General features: G+C 45.6%; 1 protein-coding gene across 1 annotated transcript in view; it reads right to left on the bottom strand.

The window, feature by feature from the left end:
* Positions 1–26,542, bottom strand: part of LOC104148851 (IgGFc-binding protein) — an 87,437-nt gene that overhangs the window by 7,656 nt on the left and 53,239 nt on the right. Inside the window, exons 79-109 of the mRNA XM_068954737.1 lie at positions 25,877–26,014; positions 24,984–25,240; positions 24,797–24,881; positions 24,582–24,665; positions 24,225–24,466; positions 23,842–24,125; positions 23,458–23,735; positions 22,545–23,143; positions 21,593–22,157; positions 21,232–21,431; positions 20,750–21,130; positions 20,058–20,344; positions 19,092–19,363; positions 18,859–18,948; positions 18,451–18,540; positions 16,544–16,791; positions 16,040–16,217; positions 14,395–14,503; positions 13,760–13,851; positions 12,958–13,134; positions 9,900–10,102; positions 9,473–9,617; positions 8,528–8,769; positions 7,700–7,864; positions 7,113–7,237; positions 6,030–6,298; positions 4,615–4,823; positions 4,042–4,183; positions 2,801–3,051; positions 1,335–1,464; positions 86–254 (exon numbers count right to left, since the gene is read on the bottom strand). Of these exons, the coding sequence (XP_068810838.1) occupies positions 86–254; positions 1,335–1,464; positions 2,801–3,051; positions 4,042–4,183; positions 4,615–4,823; positions 6,030–6,298; positions 7,113–7,237; positions 7,700–7,864; positions 8,528–8,769; positions 9,473–9,617; positions 9,900–10,102; positions 12,958–13,134; positions 13,760–13,851; positions 14,395–14,503; positions 16,040–16,217; positions 16,544–16,791; positions 18,451–18,540; positions 18,859–18,948; positions 19,092–19,363; positions 20,058–20,344; positions 20,750–21,130; positions 21,232–21,431; positions 21,593–22,157; positions 22,545–23,143; positions 23,458–23,735; positions 23,842–24,125; positions 24,225–24,466; positions 24,582–24,665; positions 24,797–24,881; positions 24,984–25,240; positions 25,877–26,014 (6,706 nt within the window). The remainder of the gene's footprint in view (positions 1–85; positions 255–1,334; positions 1,465–2,800; positions 3,052–4,041; positions 4,184–4,614; positions 4,824–6,029; positions 6,299–7,112; positions 7,238–7,699; positions 7,865–8,527; positions 8,770–9,472; positions 9,618–9,899; positions 10,103–12,957; positions 13,135–13,759; positions 13,852–14,394; positions 14,504–16,039; positions 16,218–16,543; positions 16,792–18,450; positions 18,541–18,858; positions 18,949–19,091; positions 19,364–20,057; positions 20,345–20,749; positions 21,131–21,231; positions 21,432–21,592; positions 22,158–22,544; positions 23,144–23,457; positions 23,736–23,841; positions 24,126–24,224; positions 24,467–24,581; positions 24,666–24,796; positions 24,882–24,983; positions 25,241–25,876; positions 26,015–26,542) is intronic.

The following is a 26,542-nucleotide window of genomic DNA, read 5'->3' on the forward strand; positions in this document are numbered from 1 at the left end:
GTTATGCCTGGGGATTAAATACGGCTTAATTCATTGACTTCCAGTGGCTGTGCATGCCATGGAAATTAAATAGAAAATTAAGTACCTGAGACGAGAGACTGTTCTTTTGAGAGGAACTTTCCAGCTCTCACCGAATACATTCACGTTCCTCACCCAAACACCATCTGACTTAGTGAAGTCATTTCTGTATCTCCCATCAAAGTTGCCACACAAGCCTTCCACTCTGTTCTTGTAGGTGTTGGCCAGCTTTATTTCTAGGGAGGTCAGAAGAAAAAAAGCCATTACTCAGAAATTTTTGCTGATGAGGTGTATGGAAGAGGTGGAAAGAAGTGCCATGTAGCCTGTTCCATGATTCAGAACAAGAGTTGGTAAAGTGGTGTGGACCCTGTACATAGGAGATGAGCACAATACTGAACATTGTCAATACATATATTCACAGGGCTGTTTCTGTGCTCTGCTGCAAGATGGATCATGACAAAAGTTGTTTATTGCTGCCAGCAGGGTATTTATATAACAGAACATCTCCATGTGAGTTCTGCTTGCACTTACAGCTTACTACCCTGCAACAAACTGGATGCATCGCCATTTTACCCACTTTTTGCCCGTCAGGTACAATCCACTTGCTCACTGAGAAACAGAGTTCCTATAAAACAGACCTTTCTTTCCTGCAGGTGGAATTTTAGGGTTTGGAAATGTGGTCATGCATATAAAGGGCCTGCACTTTCACCATACTCTCAGAAACAATATGGCTATATTCTGTTGTAAATCAGGAATAGCTCTGCTCTGATCAGAAGTGGTAACCTGGAATGAGTTGTGTGTACATGACACAGGTGTCCAGCTGAGAGATACTGAGGAATGGGACCATCTGAAACACAGAATGCAAGGAATTCCATGGGAGGAAGCACGTAGAAACATGCACTCGCAGTTGTATAGCTTGAGGACTTCATCCCTCTGAAACGGGTTAAGCTGGCAAAGAGGCAAACCTGGACTTCACCCCATCATCCTAATCAGCAATTTAAAATGATCTACTTTTGCTTTAATCATTCAGGCCTTACTTTACATGAACAACCCTAGAACAGTCTGGATCCACATCCCATTTTTCCTAAGTTCAGGTGGATCCAGATAAAGAAATGCCATTTTTATAGGTTCTCTGGTTCCTGGAAAACACTTTTTTTTTTTTTTTTTGATTTTCTGGAACTTCTTATCACAAATATTCACAGGTTCATAGGACGAAGATTTCTAATTTTTTCTTGGGTTGAGACTTCTTTTTTGGAATGAGAACATTTCTCAGACAGTATATAAATATCCTTGCAGATTGTTTTACCATCACTTACCTGCATTTTGATTGCCATCAAAGCTCAGGTATAAACCAAAATCTGTCTCCAGATAAATTCTTGTTGCTCTCTGATATATGCGAATACCTTCATGAGGACGAGCAGGGGGTATCACTCTCACACCATCCAACTAATAGGGAGAGAATAAGTTAAAATTTACACTATGTAGGCCAAATTCAAATGTGGCTTCAGTACAGGTCAATGCTACAAAGAACAATCCTCTTCTCTGGTTTCATGCTAAACAAATAACTTACTTAACCAGGTAAAAAAACTCAGTATTCACTTTCTTAAAGTAACAAAGTCGTGTATGAAAAAAGTGATCTGGACACAATATTTTCCTATCATCCTAGGAGACTTCTATTACGTGCATATGAGCTAATGTATAATCTTATGTACTAATGAAGAGGAAGGAAACAGTTTTCCTAGCATATTGCTCATTTTTCTTTTCCCCTACCAGTGATATAAAATTATATGGCTTTATTGTAAGTCTCAGGATATTTAGTGTTTTATTCCTAAATCTCTATTTATTTATTTATTTGTTTATTTGCTTGTTTTAAGTAGAATATATTGCTTATGGTTATAGAGGAAAAAAAAAAAAATCAAAGAATCCAGAGAATACAAAAATTAAAAATACCTTATGGCATTATTTTTAAAATATTCCCAATTTTTAATCAGTCTCTATCTCACTGTGCTTGAGATTAGTACTCCAGCTACTATTATTTCTTCTTCAGAATTGTTTAGGAATTGAGCTCTGAAATGGACATTTTCTGCAATTCCCTTAGTTTTCTGCGCTCTGTTCTTCACACCTGTAAAATGGGCTCTCTGATCCTTATTTCCCTGCTTTTCAAGGCACTGAGGAGAGCAACTTGCCTAAAGTATATAAAATAGTGTGATGGTAAGGTGGTGTGCACCCCTTCTTAACTCATATTGAGCTCAAGTACAGTTCTGCCTGCTCTAAGAAATGCCTGTTAAAATACAGGCCAGCATCTGCACTCAGAATCTTTCTTGCATCCAAATACAGATTTCCTTCAGGTGATGATCCAAGTTCTGTTACCAAACTGCAGGATTCTTTTTCTTTTGAGGCCTCTCTGGTGCAATTTCAAGAATATCGCTACAGCAAGAAGCTCTAAACTGCACAGTCAGTTCATCTTACAATAAATCCCTCCTATCATTTTTTCCTGTCCTCACATTACTCCCTTCCTTTCTCTTTCCCAAGTTTGCATGTTATTCCCAGTTTCCCACTCTGACTACTAAGATGGTGAGCTCAAGACAGGAGTCACCCATGCTGTTTGTGAGAGGCTTAACACAACTGAGATCACATTTTTGGTTGCCCCATAGCACTGCTGTAATAATACAGTTAGTTTTAATACTTAAATGCTTCAAAACAGACATTTATTATTCAAACTGGTTTTATTCTAGGGGAGAGGGAGGAGCATTTGGTTTGTGTGCTGCAGTGAGAGACTTACCACAAGCTGCTTCTTCTGCCTGAATCGCACCGTGTGGTTGTAAACATTGATGAGAATCTCTTTGAGGTAAGTAATGTGCCGACTTAAAGGAAGAGGATAGTTCATGCCCTCGATGCTGAACTGTGTCAGAGTATCAGGTAGGTTAGGGATGGTCTGAGCCAGAGTATACGTGTATTTCCCTTGGAAGTGGTGCACCAGACCATCAAAGGTGATATAGTGTGGATCGCCCATGACCCAGCATTTCCCAAAACCTAAAGGAGAAGAGTTTTTTTTTTACCCTCCAGTCTGAATGCACCTGTGCCAGATCTGATGCATGAACCAATTTAACAACAGTTAGATAACAAAGTCTGCTGCTAACATGCAGGTCTCTGAAAGCAAAGATGAGTGCTCAGGCATCACCCTAGTGAATGGACACCTGAGTGGAGAGCCAACCAGAGAAACTCATTCCTTTGCCGATAACCTGTGCAAGCCAGCCAAAAGAAACACAGCATTAGCATATAAGGCTTTATAGGCACTAAGTTGGGCACACTCTATCATGCAGCATGGCTTGCAGTGGGCTCTTAGACGTGTGGGTTTCACATTCCACAGCAGTATGTTGCTACAAAATTATTGGAACATGAAAAGCAGTGTCTAATTTTGGCTGGGTCACTAATGTCACATTGATTATTTCTGAAGTTACTAAATTTATCATTGGGTTCACCAGACCAAACAATTGGATGCAGTGACTATTGTCTAAGTATTCTGCCTGTTCCCAGGAACTAGGCTCTCCTTAAGGCTCCTGTGGTGTCTCTGATGTGGTATTTTGCCCAAATGGAGCAGGCCAAAGCTGCATTTGCATTATGTTCTTGTACTGGTCACCAGTACAGTAGGACCTATGTCATACTGTTCTTCAAACCAGAGGATTCATAGATGTATCTGAGTTTTATTTGTGGTAGATACAGTACAAATCTTTTTTCTTTGCAAACAGGTTAGACTAAACTGCCAATTTTTTAGAGGTGAATATATTTTCAAACTATTGCTCTACTTCTCTCTGCAGATTGTGTGCCTTGTACTGGAACTTTCTACTGTGAAAACTGAGGCCTTTTTGTGTTCAGTAATATTCCATCAACAGCATTGGCAGACCTGCCTGCCTTCCCCTGTGAAAAAGACTGGAAGCGCCACGGAAGAAAGACTGGACAGCCACATCCTTCTTCCTTCTCCAGCCTTCATGAAACAGTAAATGAAGACCCGCTTGCGCATACCTGTTGGATTACACTTGTGTTTTCCATTTTTGACCACACAGGTTTCTTGAGATTCACAGCCATAGTTCTGACATCTGATGACACCATTCTTCTGACACTGGCATCTTCTGGCACAGTGTGGAGTTATCCAAGTCTCCCCAGCCTGGACACAAGTTGTGTTAATAATATGTTACCAATGTGCTCAGCTTTACAATACAGTAAGAGACCAACAGTGAAGGGTATGGGGGCTGGCTAGGTGCAACCTGTCCTACTGGCTGTTCCACAACTGCCTTATCCAGGCATAGTCTCACCAAGAGTCTGGGAGGCAGGGAATCTCAGGCCATTTGTCCTATTGACTGTCTTGAGAATTTGGACACAAAACAGGACCAGGATAGACTACCCAAATTATTCTGATCAAATTACTGGTTTCCAACCTGTCTCAATTTTGGCTGCATATGCAAAGTAGCAAGCTTTTGCAGCTGCTAATAACCGAGACTGCAGCTTTTTCTAACCAGATGTAAGATAACTAAAGATTCATCTTTCTCTCATTTAGATGGTCAGGAAGCCAAATCCCCACAGGGACAAACTACTTACGCTGTAGTAATTGTTGTCATCATCCCTGCAGCCACAATTGCTCAGCGGTACACACTTGCCATTACTGAGCACATAATTATCATCACACTCACAGCCCTCTGTGCACTCTTTTGTCTTCTCACAAAGGGAAGAAGCAAAAATGTCATTGCATGTTGATGGGCAGGGAGATGCGCAGTCTGTGTAATGGCTGTGGGATGAGCAAGGCAATGCTGTGTGGGTGAAGAAAATAAAGTTAGTGTTATTAAATACATTTAGAAACGGCACTGCAAACACATATGACTGCCTGAAACCTAGGACTTGAGCTGAAAAATGGCAGTATAGGATTGCCTTTTAATAGCTGATTTTGATCATCCAGTTTTAATTTTTGATGATTTTTTTTTTTTTTAAATAGAGAACCAATTTTGGAGCTGCTGATTCACTTCTATTACAGATATGTCTGAGCTGGTGGTACCTGGGGTAGACCATTCAGATTCACTATTTCAGCTCAGCTGCAAATGCCTCTGCAGGCACTGTTAAAAACGTGAATCATTAGGGCAAATTCTTTAGAATGCTCAGTCCTCTAGTGGTACAAGATATGTGTTAGTTAAGTTACGTTAGCTTAACCACAGATATAAACACATACAAGAACAACAGGTATGCATGGTCAAACTAAAAGTTCATCTAGCTCTATATCCTATTTCCGCCAATGACTAAAGATGCATAAGGAGACAGTTCAAGAAATACATTGGCAGAGAGTGTTCCTTTGTCCAGCATTCTCCCCTACTTCTGGCAAGCAAGCACTTAGGAATTTCTGATGGACCTGTTCAACATTCATCTGGCTTGCTTTTTAACCAGTGAAATGTTTTAGCTTCCAAAACATCGCGTGGCAATTAGTTCCATAATATAATACTAAACTGTGAAAAAACAAATATCATGTAATCTTTATTAATCTTTACTCAGTTAGTTTGTGGCTTTGTTGAACGGGTAGAATGAGGCACGTACACTGGAGATTTATCAGAGAACCCAGCCCTTAATAAGCAACTGGCCAAATGGCCAGTCTTCATTCAGAACACAGTGAGCAGTATTGAGCCCTGTGTCCTAATACAGTATGCCAATTTATTCTAGTCTTCTTGTTATATATTTCTCAATTTTAGACTCATTGCAATATCTCACAACATCCATTTGGCTACTAAAACTATTCTAACTCCACATTACTACCCACAGCTTGTCTAGTCATGAGTTATCACTGGATTTAGTTCAACATGAACACAGCTCACTGCAGCAATGAAGTCATAAAATCATAAATAATAGCATTGTTTTTTGTGAGGATTTGGGTTTAGTTATCTTTTACATAACTTGTCCAGATAATACTGCTAATTAATTTTCATGCCATCAGCCATCTAAGGTTCTGCTTTTTTACTTGCTTGTGCACTTACGACAGAATGTGCTGTTCCTCCATTTAATGGTGATGCCTTTGTTCCTGCAGGTGTCCACATAAAATTGAACTATGTCACAGAGAGTGGACTTCATGCCATCATACTGGCACATGTCATAGGTGCATATCTGTATGAAAGGTTCTGGCTTGACCAGATTGTGACATGGTTTGAATTTGTCTGATTTTAAGACATTGCACTCGCTTTCAATGATTGGTTTATTCTCAGCAGTGCAAGGAGGAAGATCATCTTCTCTTGAATCTGAAAAACAGCTGTATGAAAGCATAAACACAGTTAAATTTGAGTTTCAAAGGCATATGTAAAACTGAGATTGAGAGAGGTAAGTCTGTTGCTACTGAGAGGTATTAAATAAATAGCCCTGGAGACTCTAATCTTCTTTCTAGTAACGAGTGAAAGAGTAGGTAATAGTAGTGCAAACTCTTACTACTTCATCAATGTGTTTTAGTTCTGCCCTTGGCTCTGCCCCATCACCACGGTCCCGCTCAGCCATCACAGGGCTGTGTCTGCCCATGTTGACCCTCACTGGACCTGACCCTGACCAGTGGATTGACTTTTCAACTTGACTTTGGACCTAACTTGTAACTGCAAACTTGTGTGGTGATCTGGACTCTCAGTTGAACCTGGCTGCCCCTCCTGGTCTGCCCTGCTCACCTTGCTCAGGTACTGTGGGATGGGCCCTAGCTGGCAAGGCCCCTGCCCTACAAGCCATGTTATCGTGCGCAGCTCCCCATCCATTAAGAGTGAAACCAGTCCTCACTGCTCCCCAATACCATCATCCTGCTCTAGGTGTTTTCAGTGTAAAATAATCATAGGGTATGTCCACACTATGGACTACCTCAAAGCCTAATTCCCCAAGTGTGCATATCAAAAGGATGGTTGTGGTTTCTTGCTGGCCTGTGCAGTAGTTTCCTATGGTGATGGCTTTTGTTTGTGCTTCACGCTGAAGAGGAGAGAAATCTCATAGGCACTACCTATGTGTTACAGAGTAGCAAAATGGCCAAAAACATGTAAAAGGAGACTATTTCCCAAAGGAAGACAAAAAATATGAAAACAAGTCATGTTTACCCTGCATCACTGTCTTCCTCCACTTTCCAGCTATTTCCAAACTGTATGTCATTAACAATTGTACCATTGGGCAAGGTCAGATCATCTTCAGGTCTGTCATTGAAATTACCACACATGCCATGCACCTGCAAGTGAACAAGATCAACATATTCTAAGTATTATCTGTGCTATACCAGCTTCCCCAAGAACTACTCACTGACCGCAGAAGGAGGCGGCCAAATCACTAACAAAATCCCACGTTGTACCAAACACTTCGGACCCGTTCCCTACCATCTGACTGCACCAGTGGAGAAATAAAATAGACACAGCAATAAATCTGTGGTCCCCTAAGGCTTCAAGGCACTTAATTCTATAACCACAGTGTGTTCCTTGTAGCTAACAGCCAGGTACTTAGCCAGCTGGGTTATTTTCTGTAACTATCCCTAGAACACAAGGAAATTAAAAAAAAATAAAAAAAGACTTGTGTGTTACAATACAGCTACAAAAAAAGATACAATAGTAAAACACAAGAAGAAAAGAAATGAAAAGTGAATATACAAAGGAGCAGTTTTGAAACAGTGACTGTACGCTTACATATTAAATCTTACCTTTGAGAAATAAGAGTGTGGGAGGGTGATTTCCAGATGGTGATTGCCATCATATTTCACTACCATACCAAAGTCAGTTTCCACTACTATGTATCTGCCAACATTTCCAATGGACACGCCTCGCAACCGATTCTCCACTGGAGTGTGGACTCTCTCACTGTTCAACTGGAGACGAAAGTTATTTTTGTCAGTACAGACACTCCTGTGAAGGCTTTTCTGCTCACATTTTATATTTCTTGTAGAGCTGGAGATCTTCCTATGACAGTTCCAACTCCTTGGCTCTTCCACCACTGTACATTCCAACTATGGGCTGCAGACTTTTAGCTGAGGAGAGCTGGGCAGGACTCAGAGCCTATGCTTTTACCAAGGAGGTATAAAGGTCCCTCGTATTGAGTAAGCTCCTACCCTCATACATGGTGGATCTTTAGCCTCAGGGACTCACGTGGATCCTCAGTGCTATTCCAGACTAATACAGTATGACTTGCTGTTCTTCTGCTCACTCTGACAAGCTATAGATGATTGAGTTGAGATCAGCTATTGAACATGGGAGCCCAATTCTTTAGTTCAGGCAAAAGTTCTCATATCTGGAGGCTCTGGGCTCTATCTCCAAGATACTACTGATATAACAGTAAACCCAAAAATGAAGTCTTGGGAAATAGTGAGAAATTCTATTGCTTGATACCAAGTTAATGGAGGTGCCACAAGTATTAAGGATATGCGTACCTGTTACTTAGAAAACAGGAAGATCCTTTTTTTTTTTTTACAGCTACTCTTTTGAGGTGGCTTTAAGATACTTATTGCAAGAATAAAAGGAGCACCAGCACCTACCAGGATTCCTTGGCTTTTCTGAAGGGTGATTCGTGTGCCATACACATCTATGTAGACTTCTTTCAGGTATGTGGCTCCTCTTTTTCCTCGGTCTTCATTCTTGCCACGGATGGTTATAGGTGTGATACTGCTGCTGTTCAAGACCTCAACCAGGGTGTAGGTGCAGGTACCCATAAAGGTGTACATCATTCCATCAAAGGTGAAGTAATGGGGATCTCCTGCCACCTGACATGTTGCTTGGCCTGAAGATGAAACATTTATCCAATGACTTTGGCCTGGATTTTATCACAGACTCAGCTGACCAAAGATGTCTGCATTAGTGCAGTAACCTGATCCTGACCGTTATTATGTGGGCAAACTTTCACGTAGGTATCTCACGTTCGTGACAATGACATTTACTTGGAAAAGAAAATTTTCCAAAAAGTGTCTCTTCAATTTAGTTTGTGAATTACAAACTTGGCAGAAAATAAATGTTTTTACCCATTTCTTTGTGCAGTTGTAGCTATGAAGCATACTAGATGGGAGTAACCCATAGCTTTTCTACTTAGTAATATATAAATACATAACTGTACATCTAAATACACATACATATTTAAGACCCTTGCAACTATCCTGATTCACATAATTGCAGTTCTTCTCAATTATTTCCAAATGCAGAGCTTGCAGCACTGGTGATTTGGGACTAGGATATGCATTATCTAGACAAAAAGAACCCACATGATCTTGCAAGCATTTGGGCAGCATCAGTTCCTACTGATATCCCCACAATAAAATGGAATCAGTGCTTGCAAGACACATCATCTGTCTTTTCATCTCTTAGCACTGGCAGCAGTCAGTTGGGACTTTGCCATCATATATGGAAAGATGTCTGTGAAAAAGCTAGAAGGGGCAGAAGGGTCTTAGTTATTGAATGGACACTGACAACCATTTTCAGGGAGAACTTACCATTGGAGTGACAGCCCAGCACACCATCCTGAACACTGCATTCCTCTCGCACCCCACACTCCCAAGGTGTGCATACAATGCTGTTATTAGTCTTGCAGGTGCAGCGTTCAGTGCAGGTGTAATTGGTGAACCAACTTTCATCCAGCTGAGAGAAAAAAAAGAGGTGTGGAAGTAAATATTATAAGATGAATGGAAAGGTAATATCATAAGGGGTAATCAAATTTTTAGTATTTGAGTGCTCATTTACACAATTATAGCCACACAGCCCACTGATCAGGAAGGCTGGCAAGGTGAGTTTCAATTTTGCTATTATTAACAGTGTAAATAATAATTTTGTTAATGTGCTTAACAGTTTTCCTCTTATGGTTCTAAAGAATGAGATCCCTCATTCTTTCATTTTTTTCTCCAAATGCCTAAGATAACTTGCCTGGTAATAATTGTTTTTTTCATCAACACAACCACAGCTGCTTTCTGGCACACATATGTCTCCACTCAAAACATAGCCCTCTTTACAGAAGCAACCCTCCACTGGTAATGAACTGCAGGAATTAACTGCTGAGGTGTTCACACAGGTAGAGGGACATCTGGTACCACAGCTCTTGTAGACACTGCCTCCAGGACAGGACATTGCTAGAGACAAAAGAAAAAACAAGATCACTCAAAAGGATAAAATCTTAAAAAAAGAAATTATGTGTTCAGTGCTTTCTCCTGAAAGTACACTAAAATTTGCTGTGAAAAAGTCTGACACTGGAAAGTGCTGACTAACAAGGCTTTTCTTGCAGTGTGAGAGAGTGGGTGGTTTTAGGCTTAGGTGGGCAAGACAGGGAAACCTGGGTCACCCTGCACATCACCTCACACAGGAATTTAAACAGTCCAGGCCTGCTTTGCGTGTAAGGCCTGGAGTGATTATACTACCCTAGGTACTCTTGCCTTCCACCTTCGGACAGTTCAGTACACAAAGGAGAGAACTAGGAGGTCTTGGTCAGAAAGCTTGGGCTGGCCAGAGCAGACAAGTGGCTGCAGGAGGGATCAAGGCTTTTCATGGACGGTCTTTTTCACATGGATTTAAAACTCATTTTTAACCATATAGTGGACAATGATGAGTTTCATACAGCTTTATTTTGAACTACAGCTCTACAGGCTATAGGTATTCAGTGACTAAACAGAGGATGTTACCCTCCTGTTACCCTCCATTTTTTCCTGAGTACTCAAGTCACTCAACTAAGGGAATAAAAGTATCTCTTCACATACTACCTGATATGATCCCATTACAGTAGTTACTATTTGAACACTTGTCACATATTTAAAAATAGAACTAAAAATCAGACTCTATCTTTCATCCTAGACCCCCTGAGAAAATGCACTGTACTCTGACATCCCTACTACTTACTATAGTAGCGAGTATACTCACTACTATAATTTGGCTTCTGTCACTCAAAGCATGCTCCTCATGGAAAATGTCATACCTTACAGAGATCTTCATGTATTTGTCTATTTCTGTGATCTAAAAAGCCTAAATAGTATTTTTGTCTAGATTCTATGATAAATCACCACAAGTGATTCTCATTCACTTCTGCCCCTGTAGCAGGACCTCTTAGTTCTCTCAGACAATTACAGCCAATATCTCCAATCATCTAGTCAGAGCACCTGCCTCTTGTCAAGTTCCCGATCGACTTTTTGTTTGAATTACTGATGGAGAGAGCGCTTGAGAGCCAGTTCTCTTAATGTAACTGAGTAATCTTCTTCTCTATAACCATAATCAAGCTGTAGATCTTTAGGCCTTATGCTATTGCTTCAGAATACGGAGTCTGGACGTCCACAGGCTTAATCTGATTTGGGGGTTAGGAGTTAATTTATTGCTCCTGTTTTATGTGGTGTCCCTATGTGTTCTGTCCTCCCAGCACTGACTCACTGGGTGCTTTAAATCAAAGGCCATTTAAAAGTCACAGTAATTCTTCTCCCACACGGAGCAGCTCCCAGAATCTCTCAATAATTTTTATATTTGGCTTCAATGCAGAGCAAACTGTTGATCACAGAAAAAAAATAAGGTGTTAATCCACAAAGGATATAATACACCAGTAACTGATGTCATCAAAATTAGCATCAGCACATAGTCAGAGATGACGGTTTATTTTACCATTGCTGAACTTTAGAGGACTTCTTATTTTAGCCAGCTGTATACTTTGTGAATAGAAAGGCCCTTTGGAAGATGTCTAGTGTGTGTAAAACTGCACAGTGCTGTATAAAATCAAGACCATTCACAATGGAACTCCTGGAAAACTTTACTATATGAAATATGAACTTAGTGTACACAACTTCACTTAAGGTCATTCTAAAGAGAATTAATCTGGAGGTAACTGAGAATACTTCTGCTTTTGTTTTTTATAGAGAACTACCTGCAACCTTTCTAGAAACTGCTGTTTCCCAAGGCCTCTTATTAAGCTATGTTTTGTCCAAAAGCCAGCAATGAGCTTTTGTGGGTAGAGTCTAGATGTCTAGACTAGACTAGATGTCTAGTCTTTCACCATCAGCTCTGCCTGCAAAGAAGATGGTGAAAAGCAGCACTTATTCCCCCAGTGCAGAAGCTCACATAAGATACAGCTGAGTGTAATCAAATCTTCCCAATAAGCTAAAAGGAAATTATTAAAACTTGAAGGTTACACTGTATTAGGAAGTGTTTAGGACCAGTTGGGATACTCACAGCTGGGTCGGAGGCAAATATTGATTTGCTATGAATAATAATAGATTATATTAACATTTCCTGAACAAAGACCCTTGACAGTGTTATCAGCTCCCCGCAGACTCAATCTCTCTCCTCTTTTCAGGACAGGTTCCCTGATTCTCCTTTCACCATCACAAACAAACGCTAAAATAGTATGGCAATCTAAGTAAATCTACTCGCTTACCTTGCCAGATTGTGGTCCTGAGTCTCAAGGCTTAAGGGGTCTCTTCTTATATGTATCTAATTATGGGCCTTTCAGAGGTCCTCACAGAGACTCACTCTTACAAAACATTTACCCATCTGCTGTTCTTACAGCACCCTGCAGGAGCTGCCAACACAAATGGCTAGCTCCTCATATATCTGCAGCAGCTGGATGTGCTAACTCCATGTTTGTACACTCTGCCTGGACCATCTGTTTTTGGACTTACAAAAATGTTTTCCTACACAGCCACATTTGACTACAGAAGATTTAAAGATCAGGCTTGTGCTCTTATAGTGGCAGTCAATAACTAACTTCAAGATGATAATATGTGCTCCAGAACAATTAGACTTGAATGTATCCAAAAATATATGAAAAATAGTGTTTTATACAAATACTGGAATGGCATTGAAATTGAAACAGGCTTAAGACATGACAAAAGACAGACTATACTCAAACATGACATAAAAAAGGTAGAAGAAAATTCATGTAAAAGGGTGAAGAAAGTGTGCAGACTTTGAAAGTTTAAATCTGGAACAGATATTTATAAATCACAGTACTCACGACAAAGAGTAGAATTTCTCCACTCTATGCATATTCCAGCATTGATACACGACTCAGCATAGGCCTGCAGTCCATAGCATAAGGACATTGCCTGTCCCCCAGTGAAACACATGTCATAAACACAGTTTTCAAAGAAATTCTCTGGAGGCACTTTGGCATGACAATCCTTGAAGATTCCTGAGTAAATCAAGAAAGATAGATAGAAGTATAGGAAAAAAGCAGGGAATGATAAGATTCATCACCACTACCACTTATTCTCTGTCACAGAAAGGAACGTATCAGGCTAACTTTGTTTAGTAAGTCATACTGACACTTGAAACTGAGCACACATAGCAAGAGTTGGCCCTCTGGATCACACCTGCTTCTTTTTTCATGAGTGATACAACATAGCTTACATAAATGAGGAGCTGATGGCTAGGCAATCCACTAATTCTAGACACCTGCAGGAGGTCTCTAATGCAGGGAACCCCTACAGAATTTGCAGTAAAGTATCTGTAACACATGCAATGCCAGTGTCCTCCGAACTATTTCTCTGAGAAAGGAGAGTGCAAATCACTATAAATCAAACAGTAACTATGGCTCTCTGAGCATCATTCTCAGATCTTCATGGACACATTGGCATTGTCTGAATGGTCAACACGTCTTGACCAAGCAGCTATGAATTTTATGGCTGTCATTGGTACCGGAGGCTTTGTGCGCTTCCAGTGTGAGCTCAGAACAATGGGCTAAAGAGAACAGAAAACATAAACTATACTTTGCAATGCCCTCTATTGCATAGCTCAGAGAACTACCAATATACTACCTGCTGGGTCTGTGATCATGCCACATGTTGTGTTCTTTTTTGCTTCACTCTCCAGCACAGGGTCACACTGCTCTTCTGTTCCACTGGAACATCTGGGTAAAGCAAGGATAATAAAGTCTTTGTTTCATCTCTCTTAGTATCAGATTTTAGGAGAAGATTGGCACATGATGTCTCTGCACAACAGGGACAGGGATTTTGTTAGTCACAAGACCAACAAAACAGGGACAGGGATTTTGTTAGTCACAAGACTTTATCCAGTTTCTTTGAGAGACTGATGTCATCCTTATCACTGAATGGATTCCATTTTTGATGCCTTTGGGCTATTCAAAGGCTCATTCTTAGCTGATCTAAGAGCTATGGGATCCAATCAGTTACAGTTTTCAGTCAAGGAATTGGACTGAAGTTCCTCCCTACCACTCAACAGACACTTCCTGCTTTGGAGAACAAGACTTAAAGGACATACTCCCTCTTCTCATTCCCTGTATAACATAAAGGAGGAGCTCCCAACTTCAATGGGCAGTCAGAAGTTTTCTTCAGATGCAAAATGGTGCTGTATGACAGAGCCAGTGAGTAGATAGCTGCTTGGTTTTACAGTTTTATTACCAAATGCCATGTGATTAGATTCCTGTACGTACATGGTGTTATTCTCAGGGACAAGCCAGCTTTGTCCAAGATCAGTAGAACTACTTGCAGTATCACCATTGGGCTTTATGTTGTCATCATTTGGATCACCATTGTAATTACCTGTGAGGGTAAAAAGAGATTTATAGAATACATGAAGTTCAAACCTGTAGAAAAAACCTAGGTTTCAGGTTGCAAAATAGACTCTAATGGACTAGTGAGAATATATATGCAACATCAATGTGTACTGGACAAAATAAGAAGAGCTTCCTTGTGTTTTAGACTTTGACTACTGCTGACAGATGACAAGGGCTTGTCTTTCAAATACAGTGTTGCTGGCTTGTGGCATTGAAGCAAGGAAACTGTAAATTCATATCTAACTAGATCACACTGCATATAAGAACGAATTGATTAGATTAAAAAAACCCCTAATTTCCTTGGATCATATCTGTAGAACTTTGGTGGATTAAAAATCAAATGGTGTCATTTGCAGCACTATATCCTTAGGTAGGTTTCCTGAATTGAAACTGTGAAACATCTACAGAGATATCATTGAACTAGGAAATTTCAGTTCATCCAGATCAAAGTATAACCAGAAACTCACACCACAAGCTACTCTTGCAATTTCTAGTTACATTTCCATCCTGAAGTACATTTCATGTAATCACCTCATTCTAGAAAGTTGCTCCAACTGAACCTGCTCAGGTTCAGGCATTACCAGCATTACTGATGAAAAACTGCTTGTCACTACTAGTTTCAGATGGATCATGCTCTCTCATTAGCTATATAAACCACCTGCGATTCTTATTTACTGTGCCATCCTATTGCAACACAATTTCTTACAGAACTCAACAGAACATGCCCTTTTTGTATGATTTGTTCTTTCTCCCAGGATTCTCAAAGGAATCTCTCTCTTGCATCATGTATTACACTTAATATTTTGTGGCATTTAAATTTTGGAAATTAGAAATGAATTTTCTTATTCATCATGTCTGTCAGCGCGGAATTATCCATTCTAGATCTCCATCACTGCTTTGTTTTAATGTGGACACTACCTAGCTGAGTTGAAATAAGAAGTAGGTGAAAAGAAGCCTTTGTAGTCTGACTTTTTTTTTTTTTTGCCTTTGTTTATATAAACATGATCATCCAGAATGTATTAACAGCTTCTAAAACAGCATAGGAAAACAGCATGAGGAAAGCTTAAGGATGCTCACAGTCAGCTATTCTGAAGCTTGTTCTCAGCTTATTCTGGAAGTTTTTATGTCCCAGGAAATGAAATGGCATAGCAATCCTTACACCCCCCAAAAGAAAAACATATCAGAATGTAAATAACAGAAAAGTATATCTGTAGGATCCTTGAGTAGATGCATGAACATCATTACTCTTATTGTATTTACACTGCAGACCTGAAGTGAGATTTTTTCCAGCTGGTAATTTTACTCATAGTTATAACTCACAAGATTCCAGAGGGATATGAGATTTATAAGTTCTGGTTGTTAGGAACTGAAAAATTCTAGCAACTTTTCTTCACTGATGTAAATTCTAGTCCATTTGACAAGGACTACTTGTGTATAGAATAAATATGACAAAGTAAGGAATAAGTTTAAGTAATCACCAGTCTCCATGACTCACTTAAAAGTGACTAAGCCTATGACTTACCACAAAGGCCACAGAGCAGACCACTGTAATTAGAGGGCACAGAAACATCTGCATAGTGGTTTCCATCATATCTAACCCACAGTCCAAAATCAGTTTCCAGGAGAACATATCCACCACTGCTTTGGATACTGATCTTCCTTTCAATAAATACTGGCAGATTCACTCTGCTGCCATTCACCTGTACAACAAGTTGTAAAAGTCAGTCTGTGCCTGCTGGGGCTCCTACAGCTACCAGCAACAAGCTCATGAACAATCTAGCAAACTAGTTTAGTGAAACATTAGCGCACAAGGGAAGTGGAAACAACCATTAAAGAACATTTCACCTGAGCAATCATGGGTAAATGTGTTTGAAAGCTCATTCAAAGAGGTAATTCAACCAATGAAAAAAAGGGAAATCCTTATGAACTCTACAATCAGAGAAGATATTTCATATTTTTAATTTCTGCATATCAGCTTAAAAATATTAGATATCAAAATATGTCTCTTAAGCAAAGGTTTTCTTACATTCACTTTCTTGTTTTTCAGCAAAGAAATCTGATTGCCATAGACTTCCACTTGCACTGACTTCACGTAAGAGACTTTGGTGTTGCCACCTCTGTGTTCATTCGTTGTGGACACATGAAAGTATGGAAGCCCCTGAGAGATGTTGCACAATCTTGAGAAGGTGTAAGAGCAATTTCCCATGAAATTATGAACTTTGTGGTCAAAAGTGTTATAATGTGGATCCCCAGAGGCACTGCAGGAAGCACGATCTGGGAAGAAAGACAGACAGAATAAATCCTTTTGAATCTCTATCAGATTTCTGCAGTCATTGTGCCCCCATCAGACACTTCATTTTACTTTGTAATTGCTATTCAGATATTGATGGCATCAATAAGCAACCGAGTACAAAAGAGTCACGCAAACTTTCCACAGAGAAAATGCCATTCTACTGAAACTGGAAGTCACCTAGATTCTGTTGCAATTCCTGAAGGTCATATCACCTGATCCAGGGATTCATTTGATGTACAGTAAATAGAGATCCACCATCTGCAGCTTGAGACCAGAACTCAATCTGAATCATGCACATTCACCTAAATAGGATTTTCAAGCTTACAACTGTCTTGAGACTGAAATTAAGACATTACAAAGCCCAGCCTAGACTCTTGCCTTTGAAGCCATGAAGAATCTGTACCTCTGTGTACCAGAAATCTATACAAGAGGCTGAAGTAGCAATATAAGCAAGATTTATAACGTTGATATTTGAACCTCAGTATGTAAGGCAGAGCAGTGAGTGTTTCACGTCCAAGTCTGAAAAGCTATTTCAGACTGAATAGGAAGAACCTACTTAAAACCTTTACACAGCTGGTCAGCTCTCTAGGGCTCTGTACTCATGTCAGTTACAGAATCTCTATTGAACACTGCATACACGACACCTCCTAGACAGTGACACCATGTACAGCTTGAGGTTTTCAGTGTGTGTCTGTGTTGTGCGCATGCTCCGGGTAAAGCTCTAAGTGTTAATAACAAACTTCCTTTTTAAAGCTTCAAACAGAAAATCTTACTATAAAACAATAGGTAGGATGAGCTTGCAGATGTTTTATGATCTTTATCAAAAAAAAAAGCTTCTCTTCTTTCAAGCGGTATGTTAAAAAAATAGTTACACTCACAGTTGTGTCTACATGTGAACCCTAACTACTATTCACACAAACCAGCAAAAGGCTGGGAACTGTATATAATTAACTAATATCACAAAAAGAGAAGAAAATCAAACCGAGAGCTAATACTCTTTTGTACTTAACAAGCTGATATATATAGAACACTTGGTGAGTAAAAAATAGAAGAAAAAAGATCTGAAACTTACTTAAACTGACATTTTAACTTATATACTAAATACTAAATAACAATACACACAATGACTCAACTTTTTCTAGGACTATGTAACAGAATAATTACTATCAAAATATTGAATTCAGACAATTAGAAGGAAAACTAAAATCAAAAGCAAAACTATGAAAAAGGATATTCACAATACCACAAATCCATGTATAACATACACACATAATGCGTTGTAAACAAATGTATAAAAATTGAAAATATGCAATAGAAATTGGCTTACTGAAATATTTATATATAAGGTAACAGATATGGATGGAAGAGAAAATTACCAGGAATATAGTCCACCCCTCAAAAAACCCCCAATCAAAACCTCCAACCACAAAACAACATTGCCCTAGGGAAGGGATCCAATGGTGACTCCCTCAAAGGAGCTCCATAATTAAAGGGCAGCCCCAGAGAGAGTGTTGGGAGACACAAGGAGAAGCTCCGCCCCTCCACTACAGCCACTCCGTGCCTCAGCTCTGCGCCACGAAGAACACAAACCAAGCAGCTTACCACCAACAGCAAAAGCTGCGGATGGGAAACCACAGTACCTGAGCTTGGCGTGCCTGTTGGTGGCGCTGTAGGTGGAGGCTGTGTTGTGGTGTTTGGCAAGGCGGTCGGGGGTTTGGGTGTGGATGGACCTACAGCAAGACAGAGGGGGAGGAGATCTGCGTCAGCATGCGAGTTTTCTTCCAGGCCCCTGGTCCACCCTTCCCAAGCACCCCAGCACCACCGCAACAGGACCCCAGGGCAGGGATCCCGCAGGGATCCCACGGGGAGGTGGGGGGAAAACAAAACAAACAGCAGCCCAACTGTGCCCCCCCAGGGCGCTTGGGAGACACAAGGAGAAGCTCCGCCCTCCACTACAGCCGCTCCGTGCCTCAGCTCTGCGCCACGAAGAACACAAACCAAGCAGCTTACCACCAACAGCAAAAGCTGCGGATGGGAAACCACAGTACCTGAGCTTGGCGTGCCTGTTGGTGGCGCTGTAGGTGGAGGCTGTGTTGTGGTGTTTGGCAAGGCGGTCGGGGGTTTGGGTGTGGATGGACCTACAGCAAGACAGAGGGGAAAAAGAACGCTCACGATCTGCTCACCAGAAGGGACAACTACTACTCACATCCACAGAGTATGTGGAGGGAGAGGGAGACTCTTACCGCTCACTCTTGAACACAAACACAAACGAGACATTTACCACAGACAGTGCCAGCGCTCCAGTCTCCCAGAGTGACTCCTGCCTGGGTGCAGGCGGCAGCGTAGGCCTCCAGGTCATTGCACAGCTGCTCTGTGCTGCCCCCGGTGGCACACTGGTCATAGACACAGCTCTCAAAGTAGGATTTGGGTGGCAGAACCGCATGGCATGGCTGGAACGGGCCGCCAAGTTGCGTGAGGACTGCACACTGCTTGTTAGCTGCCTCCTCCTGGGAGGGGGAGCAGGACGCAGGCGGGAAGATGGTTGGGTCACACCTACAAAGCAGATGGATACCCCTGAGGTCACAGCAGCCTGTGCACCCCAGCCACACCATTTCCTGACTTCTTCCCCATGCAAAGCCTCAGCCTGTGGAGTCCAGACCCCTTGCCGAGGAAACACACACCCCAGATTTCATTTGCAAGGGTTAGGAACACGGCCCACAGTCACCACTCTCCTCTGTGGCATCAGGCAGGCAAAAACAAACGGCTGAAACAGTTGGCGCCACAACAGCTCGGGAGGAGCACCGTGCCCACCAACCCTCCCACCCCCTCCATCCCCCCCGAGCACTCTCTTCGGGGTCAGGAACAGTGAGTGTGCAGAGTGGGATGCAGGGCCCTGCACAGAGGTCACCAAGGACCCCAGAGCACGGCACCTACAGGGAGAAAGCACCGTGAACCCCACCGGAGAACCGCACAGCGGGGACCTGACACCAACCCTAGTGAGCTAGCCCTCAGGGGAAAGGGGAAAGGGGAGCAGCCGCATGCCTGGAATCTATCTGCAGGCACGACATCCCAGACACGAATGAAGCAGAGCAGGGCGGACTCAAGGGCCACAGGTCTGCTGCTCCGGAGACCTTCCCGCAACCACCTCCTCTCTGCCATTCCCGACCCTCCCTCCTTGTTCCACCCACAACCGCTGTCTCCCAGGCTCCCCTTCATCTGTTATCCACGCTGCAGGACAAGGACTCACGGCCAGTCATTGTCCGGCACCATCCAGCTGGCTCCAAAGTCATTGAAATCAGGCACTATCACCCCGTCGGGTCTCATGAAGTCGTCCTGCTGGCTCCCGGTGTACGTCCCACACAACCCACACAGCTTGCCCTTGTGCTTCTCAGACACCCTCACTAGGAGCTCATGGTCCCCGTTGAACTGCAGCTGCAGGCCCAGCCTCGTAGAAACTTGCACGTAGGAGCCACTCAGGGAAACGGTCACGCTGGGGATAGGAGAAGCAGGCAGGGAGGCCGGAACACCATTGATCTGAATACGGGAGAGAGAGGGAGAGAGAAACATAAAGACGTGCCCTCCACTGAAAAGTCAGTGTTCTTCCCTGCCGTGGTGCCAGGGCCCAGGGAGTCAGAAGCGCGGAAGGCACGGGAAACCCTGCCCAGACGTACAGGGACAGCAGCTACTCTACACACGGCGCACACAAGGCTCAGGCAAGCAAGCAGAACATCGGTCGCTGTGCTTGCAGTCATCTCCTCCCCACTCAGAGACCCACCACGCTCTTCCATGAGCGTGCCAGCACGCTCAGGGAATGTTGAGCGCTTCTTGGAGGCTCAAGTATTCAAGCTGATTTCCTGAAAGGAAACCGGGTGGGGAAGGCAACCAAGAAATGGTACTTTGGAAGACGGTAGTTCCCAGGTCTAAAAATGAGGGGCTTACGTAGACTGCCTTGTTCTTCTGCAGTGCGATGTGGAGGCCTTCCACAGACAGCGCCACAGAGTTAAGGGCTGTCCAGCTCTGGCTGCCCCGATGCTCGTTGCGGGTGGTGACAGTGAACCCAACGGAGGAGTTGCCGCAGCCCGTCACCACTGTGTAGTTGCAAGAGCCCTGGAAGTGGTGAAGCTTCCCATCGAAGGTGCTGTAATGCGGGTCCCCGTAGATGTGGCAGAGAGCACTGCTGGCTGGGTAACAGCCCCTGTGGCCATTCTGGATCTTGCAGACCTCATCCTCACCACAGGACAGCGCAGAGCAAACCATCTGGCCTTTGGCTTCACACCGGCACTGGCGAGTGCAGTTCTCGCTCACAAAGCGCTCGCCTTCCTGCAGGCAGAGAAACACGGAGCACCAGTGCATCAGGCAGGGAAACAGAGGAAAACAGGTGCCCTGGGAGGGGAGCAAGCTGGGGCAGGGCTTTCACTCACGCTGAAGTAGATGCCCTCAAAGAGGCAGCCACAGTGAGCCTCGGGCACACAGGCGTCTCCGCTGAGCAAAAAGCCAGAGGTGCATGCACAGCCCTCCACGCAGGGCTTGGAACAGTTCTGTGGGGCTTGTCGGTCGAGGCAGGTGGCAGGACAGCCGGTCATGCAAGGGTCATAGTAGGTGTTGGCAGGGCACAGCAGGGCTGCAAGGGGATGAGGACAATTAGGACCAGAAAAGCCCTCAAGAAATGGCTACTTTCTGGGAAAGGGAAGGCTAAAGATTTGGCAAGAAATGCTGTGGCCACAGGTTTGGCACACAGGAGGCGGCAAGTTTTCCGCTGGGAAATCCAAGGTAGGTACTCACGGCAGAAGGTGGCATTCCTCCAGGGAAGAAGAGTCACGCCCGCCGCCTGGCACGCGTCAGCGTAGGCCTCCAGAGCACCACACAGGACCTCCCGGCCACCGTTCAGGGCACAAAGGTCGTAGAAGCAGGACTCAAAGTAGTTCTGGGGGTTGATCACAGAGTGGCAGTTCTCAAAAGAGCCAGGCCTGGCGGTCAGCATGCCACAGAACCCGTCTGACTGGTAGAGCTTCTCCTCTTCTGCACTGCAGGGTGCAGGGGGGTCGGGGACACCGCAAGAGGGGTCGTCGCCTGGGACCTTCCAGCTCTCTCCCAGCGTGGTGGAGTCTGCGGCTTGCTGCCCGTTGGGCATCATGTAGTCGTCCTGACCCCGGCCGTTGAAGTTCCCGCACATGCCACAGGTCAGGTTGAAGTAGGTCGTGGGCACCTTCACCTCCACCGAGTGGTCGGCGTCGTAAGACACTCTCAGGCTGAAGCCTGTCTCCAGGCTGATGTAGCGGCCGCTCCTGCTCACTGTGACGGCACCTCCCGCTGCGCTCACCGGCAGGGTCTGGCGCACCCCGTTGACCTAGGGCAGACACACCCCAGTGGGCCCTGGGCTTGCACGCAGCCTCCCTGAGGCCTCCCTCACGGGGAAAACAGGCCCCAGAACCCAGCACAGCACACCAGCGCCCACGCTCCCCTCACGCATGGGCGCCCCGAGGCTTGGCCAGCCCTGCCTCTTCTCTGCACTGCGCGGGGGCCTGTGTTCAACACTGGCCACATTCTTCCCTCCTTCCCTCTTCCTCCTCCAGCCCTTCCCACAATGGAAGCACCGTGGAGAGAGCGCCCCCGGGGTTTATGGGGAGCCCACCCAGGGCCTGGGACAAAAGGGTCTGGTTCAGGCAAGACCCTGCCAAGAAAAGCCACCGCCGTCTTCCAGCCGCTCCGCCCTCATGCCAGCCCAGCTCCCTACCAGCACTTGGCTCCGCTCGTTCTTGACAATTGCAATGCGTTCTCCGTACACCTCCACCAGGACTTCACGCACGTAGGACACCCTGGGGTTCCCACGATGCTCGTTCTTGGCCTCAATATTGAAGTAGGGCAGGGAGGTGGCATTGGAGCACACTTTGGCCAGGGTGTAGGTGCAGTTCCCCATGAAGTTGTGCATCACCTTGTCAAAGGTGTTGTAGTGCGGGTCACCGTGAACATGGCAGGTGCCGTAAGAGTACGGGAAGCAGCCGGGTTTCCCGTCCTGCACCCCGCAGTACTGGCCTGCAGGGCAGGAGGCACTGGAGCACTGGACTTTGCTCCCCCGCCCTGGACACGTGCACTTTGAGGAGCAGGTGTTGTCCGTCCAGAACACCGAGCCCACGGGGTAGTGCTGCCCGTTGTGCCAACACCCGCACTGCTGGCTGGGCACGCATCGGCCATTGTAGAGCAGGTACCCGCTGTCGCACACGCATCCCTCCACGCATGGCAGGCTGCAAGTAGCAGGAGCCATAGGGTCAACACAGGTAGCAGGGCAGGCTGCAGCGCACGGCTCGTAGTGGCTGTTGGCAGGGCACGTGATGGCTGCCAAGAGAAATGGAATACCAGGGATATCGTCAGGATTCCGCCACAAGGAGTCCTCTTATGGTCACTAAACAGCAACTGCCTATTTAGGAAACTAAATCCCACCAGCTGGCCCCTTACAATGCCTCCTGCATGGAAAGGACCTGCATGTGAACTCCGCTGACAAACGGTCCTCCCACAGTCATCAGCCAGCACAGGGAAATGGCATTTTTCCCCCTTCCAAACCCACTTTCCGAGGAAAAATGGAGACCTTGAACCAACGAGACTGTGGCCCAACAGGGTCAGCAGAGCAATACGTCTCGGTGCTGACTTACGGCAGAACGTTGCGTTCCTCCACGCGGGAATCTTCACACCGAGCGACTGGCAGACGTCCGCATAGGACTGCAAACTGTTGCACAGGGCCTCGCGATCCAGCCCCAGCTCACACAGGTCGTAAAGGCAGGTGTTGAAGTAACCACTGGGGCTCAGGACAGCATGGCACAACTCAAACGGGCCACTGGTGTCAGTGAGGAGTCCGCAGAAGCGGCTGCTGGCAATGACTTGCTTGTCCGTCTCGTTGCAGACCGGGCTGGGGATTGGTCCGGGTGAGCAGCTGTGGAAAGGCAGGGGGAAGGGCCCCTGGGTTATCTGTGGGCGTCTCCTGGTGTCTCACCCTCCCCACGCCTGACACATTCCCAGGCCTGCCAGGGGCCACGCACCTGCTGTCGTTGGACACCTGCCAGCTGTTGCCCAGGCTGGTGGAGTCTGGCTCCGGCACCCCCTCCGGGTTCAGGAAGTCGTCCGCTGCCATCCCGTTGTAGTTCCCACACATGCCACAGACCCTCTGCCCAAAGGTGCTCGGAAGCGTCACCTCCACCCGATGGTTCCCGTCAAACTTCACTCTCAAGCCAAAGTCTGTTGAGACCACGGTGTAGAACCCACTGGACGAGACCTGCACGCCTGCTGATGGGGTGCAGGGCAGGACCTCTTCCACTCCATTGACCTGGAAGGACAGCAGGCGAGGCACAGTTGCTGCAACCCATTCGGCACGGCTCTCTCCTCTTGCAGCCACAGCCCCGCCGTCGCTCCCCCTTGGGCTTACCGTCACCACTCCGCCCTTCCCCAGCCTTATCCGCTGGCCAGACACATCGACGTCCACGTATCGGACGTAGGACACGCGAGTGTTGCCTCCCCTGTGCTCGTTGGCCGCTTCCACGTTGAAGTAGGGCAGGGAGCTGTTGCTCTCGCACAGCTTGGAGAGGGTGTAGGTGCAGGTGCCCATGAAGTGGTGAATTTGCTTGTCGAACGTGTGGTAGTGAGGGTCTCCTTCCACCACACAGGTCCCTGACAGAGGGAAGGCCACAGGAAGCGTTCCATTAAACAGCTCCTGACGCCTCTTCTCCCCTGCCCACCCTGCACAAAGCACTACAGCCCCCCATGACTGCTCTACTCTGTTCACCTGAGCCTGGCGGCGGTGTTGGTGTCGGATTCTCTGTCGAAGATGGGGCGGTGCTGGGGCTCGGTGACGGTGTAGTCACATCGGCTATGGGAGAGACAATGCACATGCAAACTCACTCCTCCCTGACAAGCTCCTTCTCAGGGCAGAAACTGCACAGACTGCCTCAACGAGCAATAATGGCCCTGGAGCCACCCTTCCCCAAGTGGGAAACAAACCTGGGCAGTATCCCTTCCTGATGGACAGATCATCCAATGCTACATCGCTCCGGAAATCTTCACCCCATTCTCCCTCAAGGACAATCTAGGGAAAGGGTTGGTTTCCAGCATTAGCTCCAGTCGCACACAGGAAGCGCCGTTTCAAAGCACGGTCTGCCTCAAAGGGCAGTCAGATCCTCTGCCCTACCTGCATGTTTCCTGTGCTGTGCACCGTGACCTCTCCCATGTTCCATCTGTCCCCCTGGTTCCCAACACTGCTCCAGATCATCACCAACTCTTCGTTCTTAGCCACGTACACCCGCAGGGCCATTGTTTCAGCCACTCCGTACATGTGATACCAGAAGCGGAAGCAGTGCGGTCCTTCTGAACTGCACACCGGACTGACCAGCTGAGCCACAAAACCGTTGAGGGCATTGCTGCCTTGCAGGTAGATGTAGTAGCCGTCTGAAACAAAGCACAAGCCACGCTGACATACTGACAGGCACCATCAAACCTGGACAAAGCACTCTGGAACAACCCAGACACCGGCTTGGCAGCACCCCCTGCAGCAGCTCAAGGCAGGCAAGGGTGGGGAGAGCAAACAGATCCTCTTGCACATCCTTCTCTAGCCACAAACACGCAGCCTTGAGTCTACCTGTGAACCATGCTCGCCGTGGACGATGCCAGATGGACGGTTTCAGCTGAGAAACAGCATCACTTCCGTCTCTACAAAGCATCGCCATAATCCTAGCATGACTCGGCAGCTTTCGGACCCATTCATCATCGGTTTCTAGAGGAGCCAGCGTCTGCTAACAGACACCCGTTTGCCGTCCCCTGAGAGAGCCTGGCCACTGGGCTCCGCATTGCTTTCCCCCTCGCACAGTAGATCCTTGCCTGCCCTGGCGGTATCACAGACTGATTCCTAGGGCTGCAAGGCTTCCTAAAGCAAGGGCCTGGCCCTGGGGAAGACTGCCACAAGCAGCTCTGGAACAAGCCCAAGAAGCATGTGGCCTGTATTTCCTGCCAGAAGAGGCTCCTCGTCCCCTCCCCAGGGATACCCCTCTGCCTGAAGGACCACCATGTACCAGCTGCTCTTCCTACCTCCTGTTGTGTGGTCATAGGAAGGGCCGGTATCTGGCGAGGGTGTTGGCCCCTTGTGCCTTATCCAGTCGATGCTGCTGTAGTCCGCCTGTACCCACTCACAGAAGTCAACGTCGAATGTGCAGGAGAAATTGCAGGCTGCAGGGGAAGATGAATATGGTGCAGAAAGAAAAGCAGAATTTCTACAGTGAGGGCAGGGACACCTTCTCCTTGTGTCCTGGCAGGGACACCTACATTCCCGGCGTGCTCATGGCCAGGTGAGGATGGCCAACTAAGTGGAAGCACGTGGTGTGCCAGCGTAGCAGAGGAAAAACTGCGGACAGATAGGCCAGGGAGCAAGGTTGTTCCCAGATTATCGGCTTCATCTTGGGTATTCCAAGGTGTTCACTAATCAAGGCTGCCTCCCTCTTCCCCCTCCCTCGTCCGGTTGTCCCTCCCTCTCTTCACCTCGCTGGTCCTGGGTGGTACCTCGCTAAGCCTCCTTACAGCCTCCATCCAGCCATGGGCAGGATGTTACCAGTGACTCACTACAACTCTAGGTCTTTTCTGACAGCCCCTTGTCAGCAGCACTTCATGTACAGAAGAGGGACAGCAGGCACCACAGCCTTGACCACTCTTGCCTGGCACTGCATTTCCATCCCACTAGCAGCACTCAGGCAGTTGCCC

This window comes from Struthio camelus, chromosome 9 (assembly GCF_040807025.1).
Source record: "Struthio camelus isolate bStrCam1 chromosome 9, bStrCam1.hap1, whole genome shotgun sequence".
Classification (NCBI taxonomy): domain Eukaryota; kingdom Metazoa; phylum Chordata; class Aves; order Struthioniformes; family Struthionidae; genus Struthio; species Struthio camelus.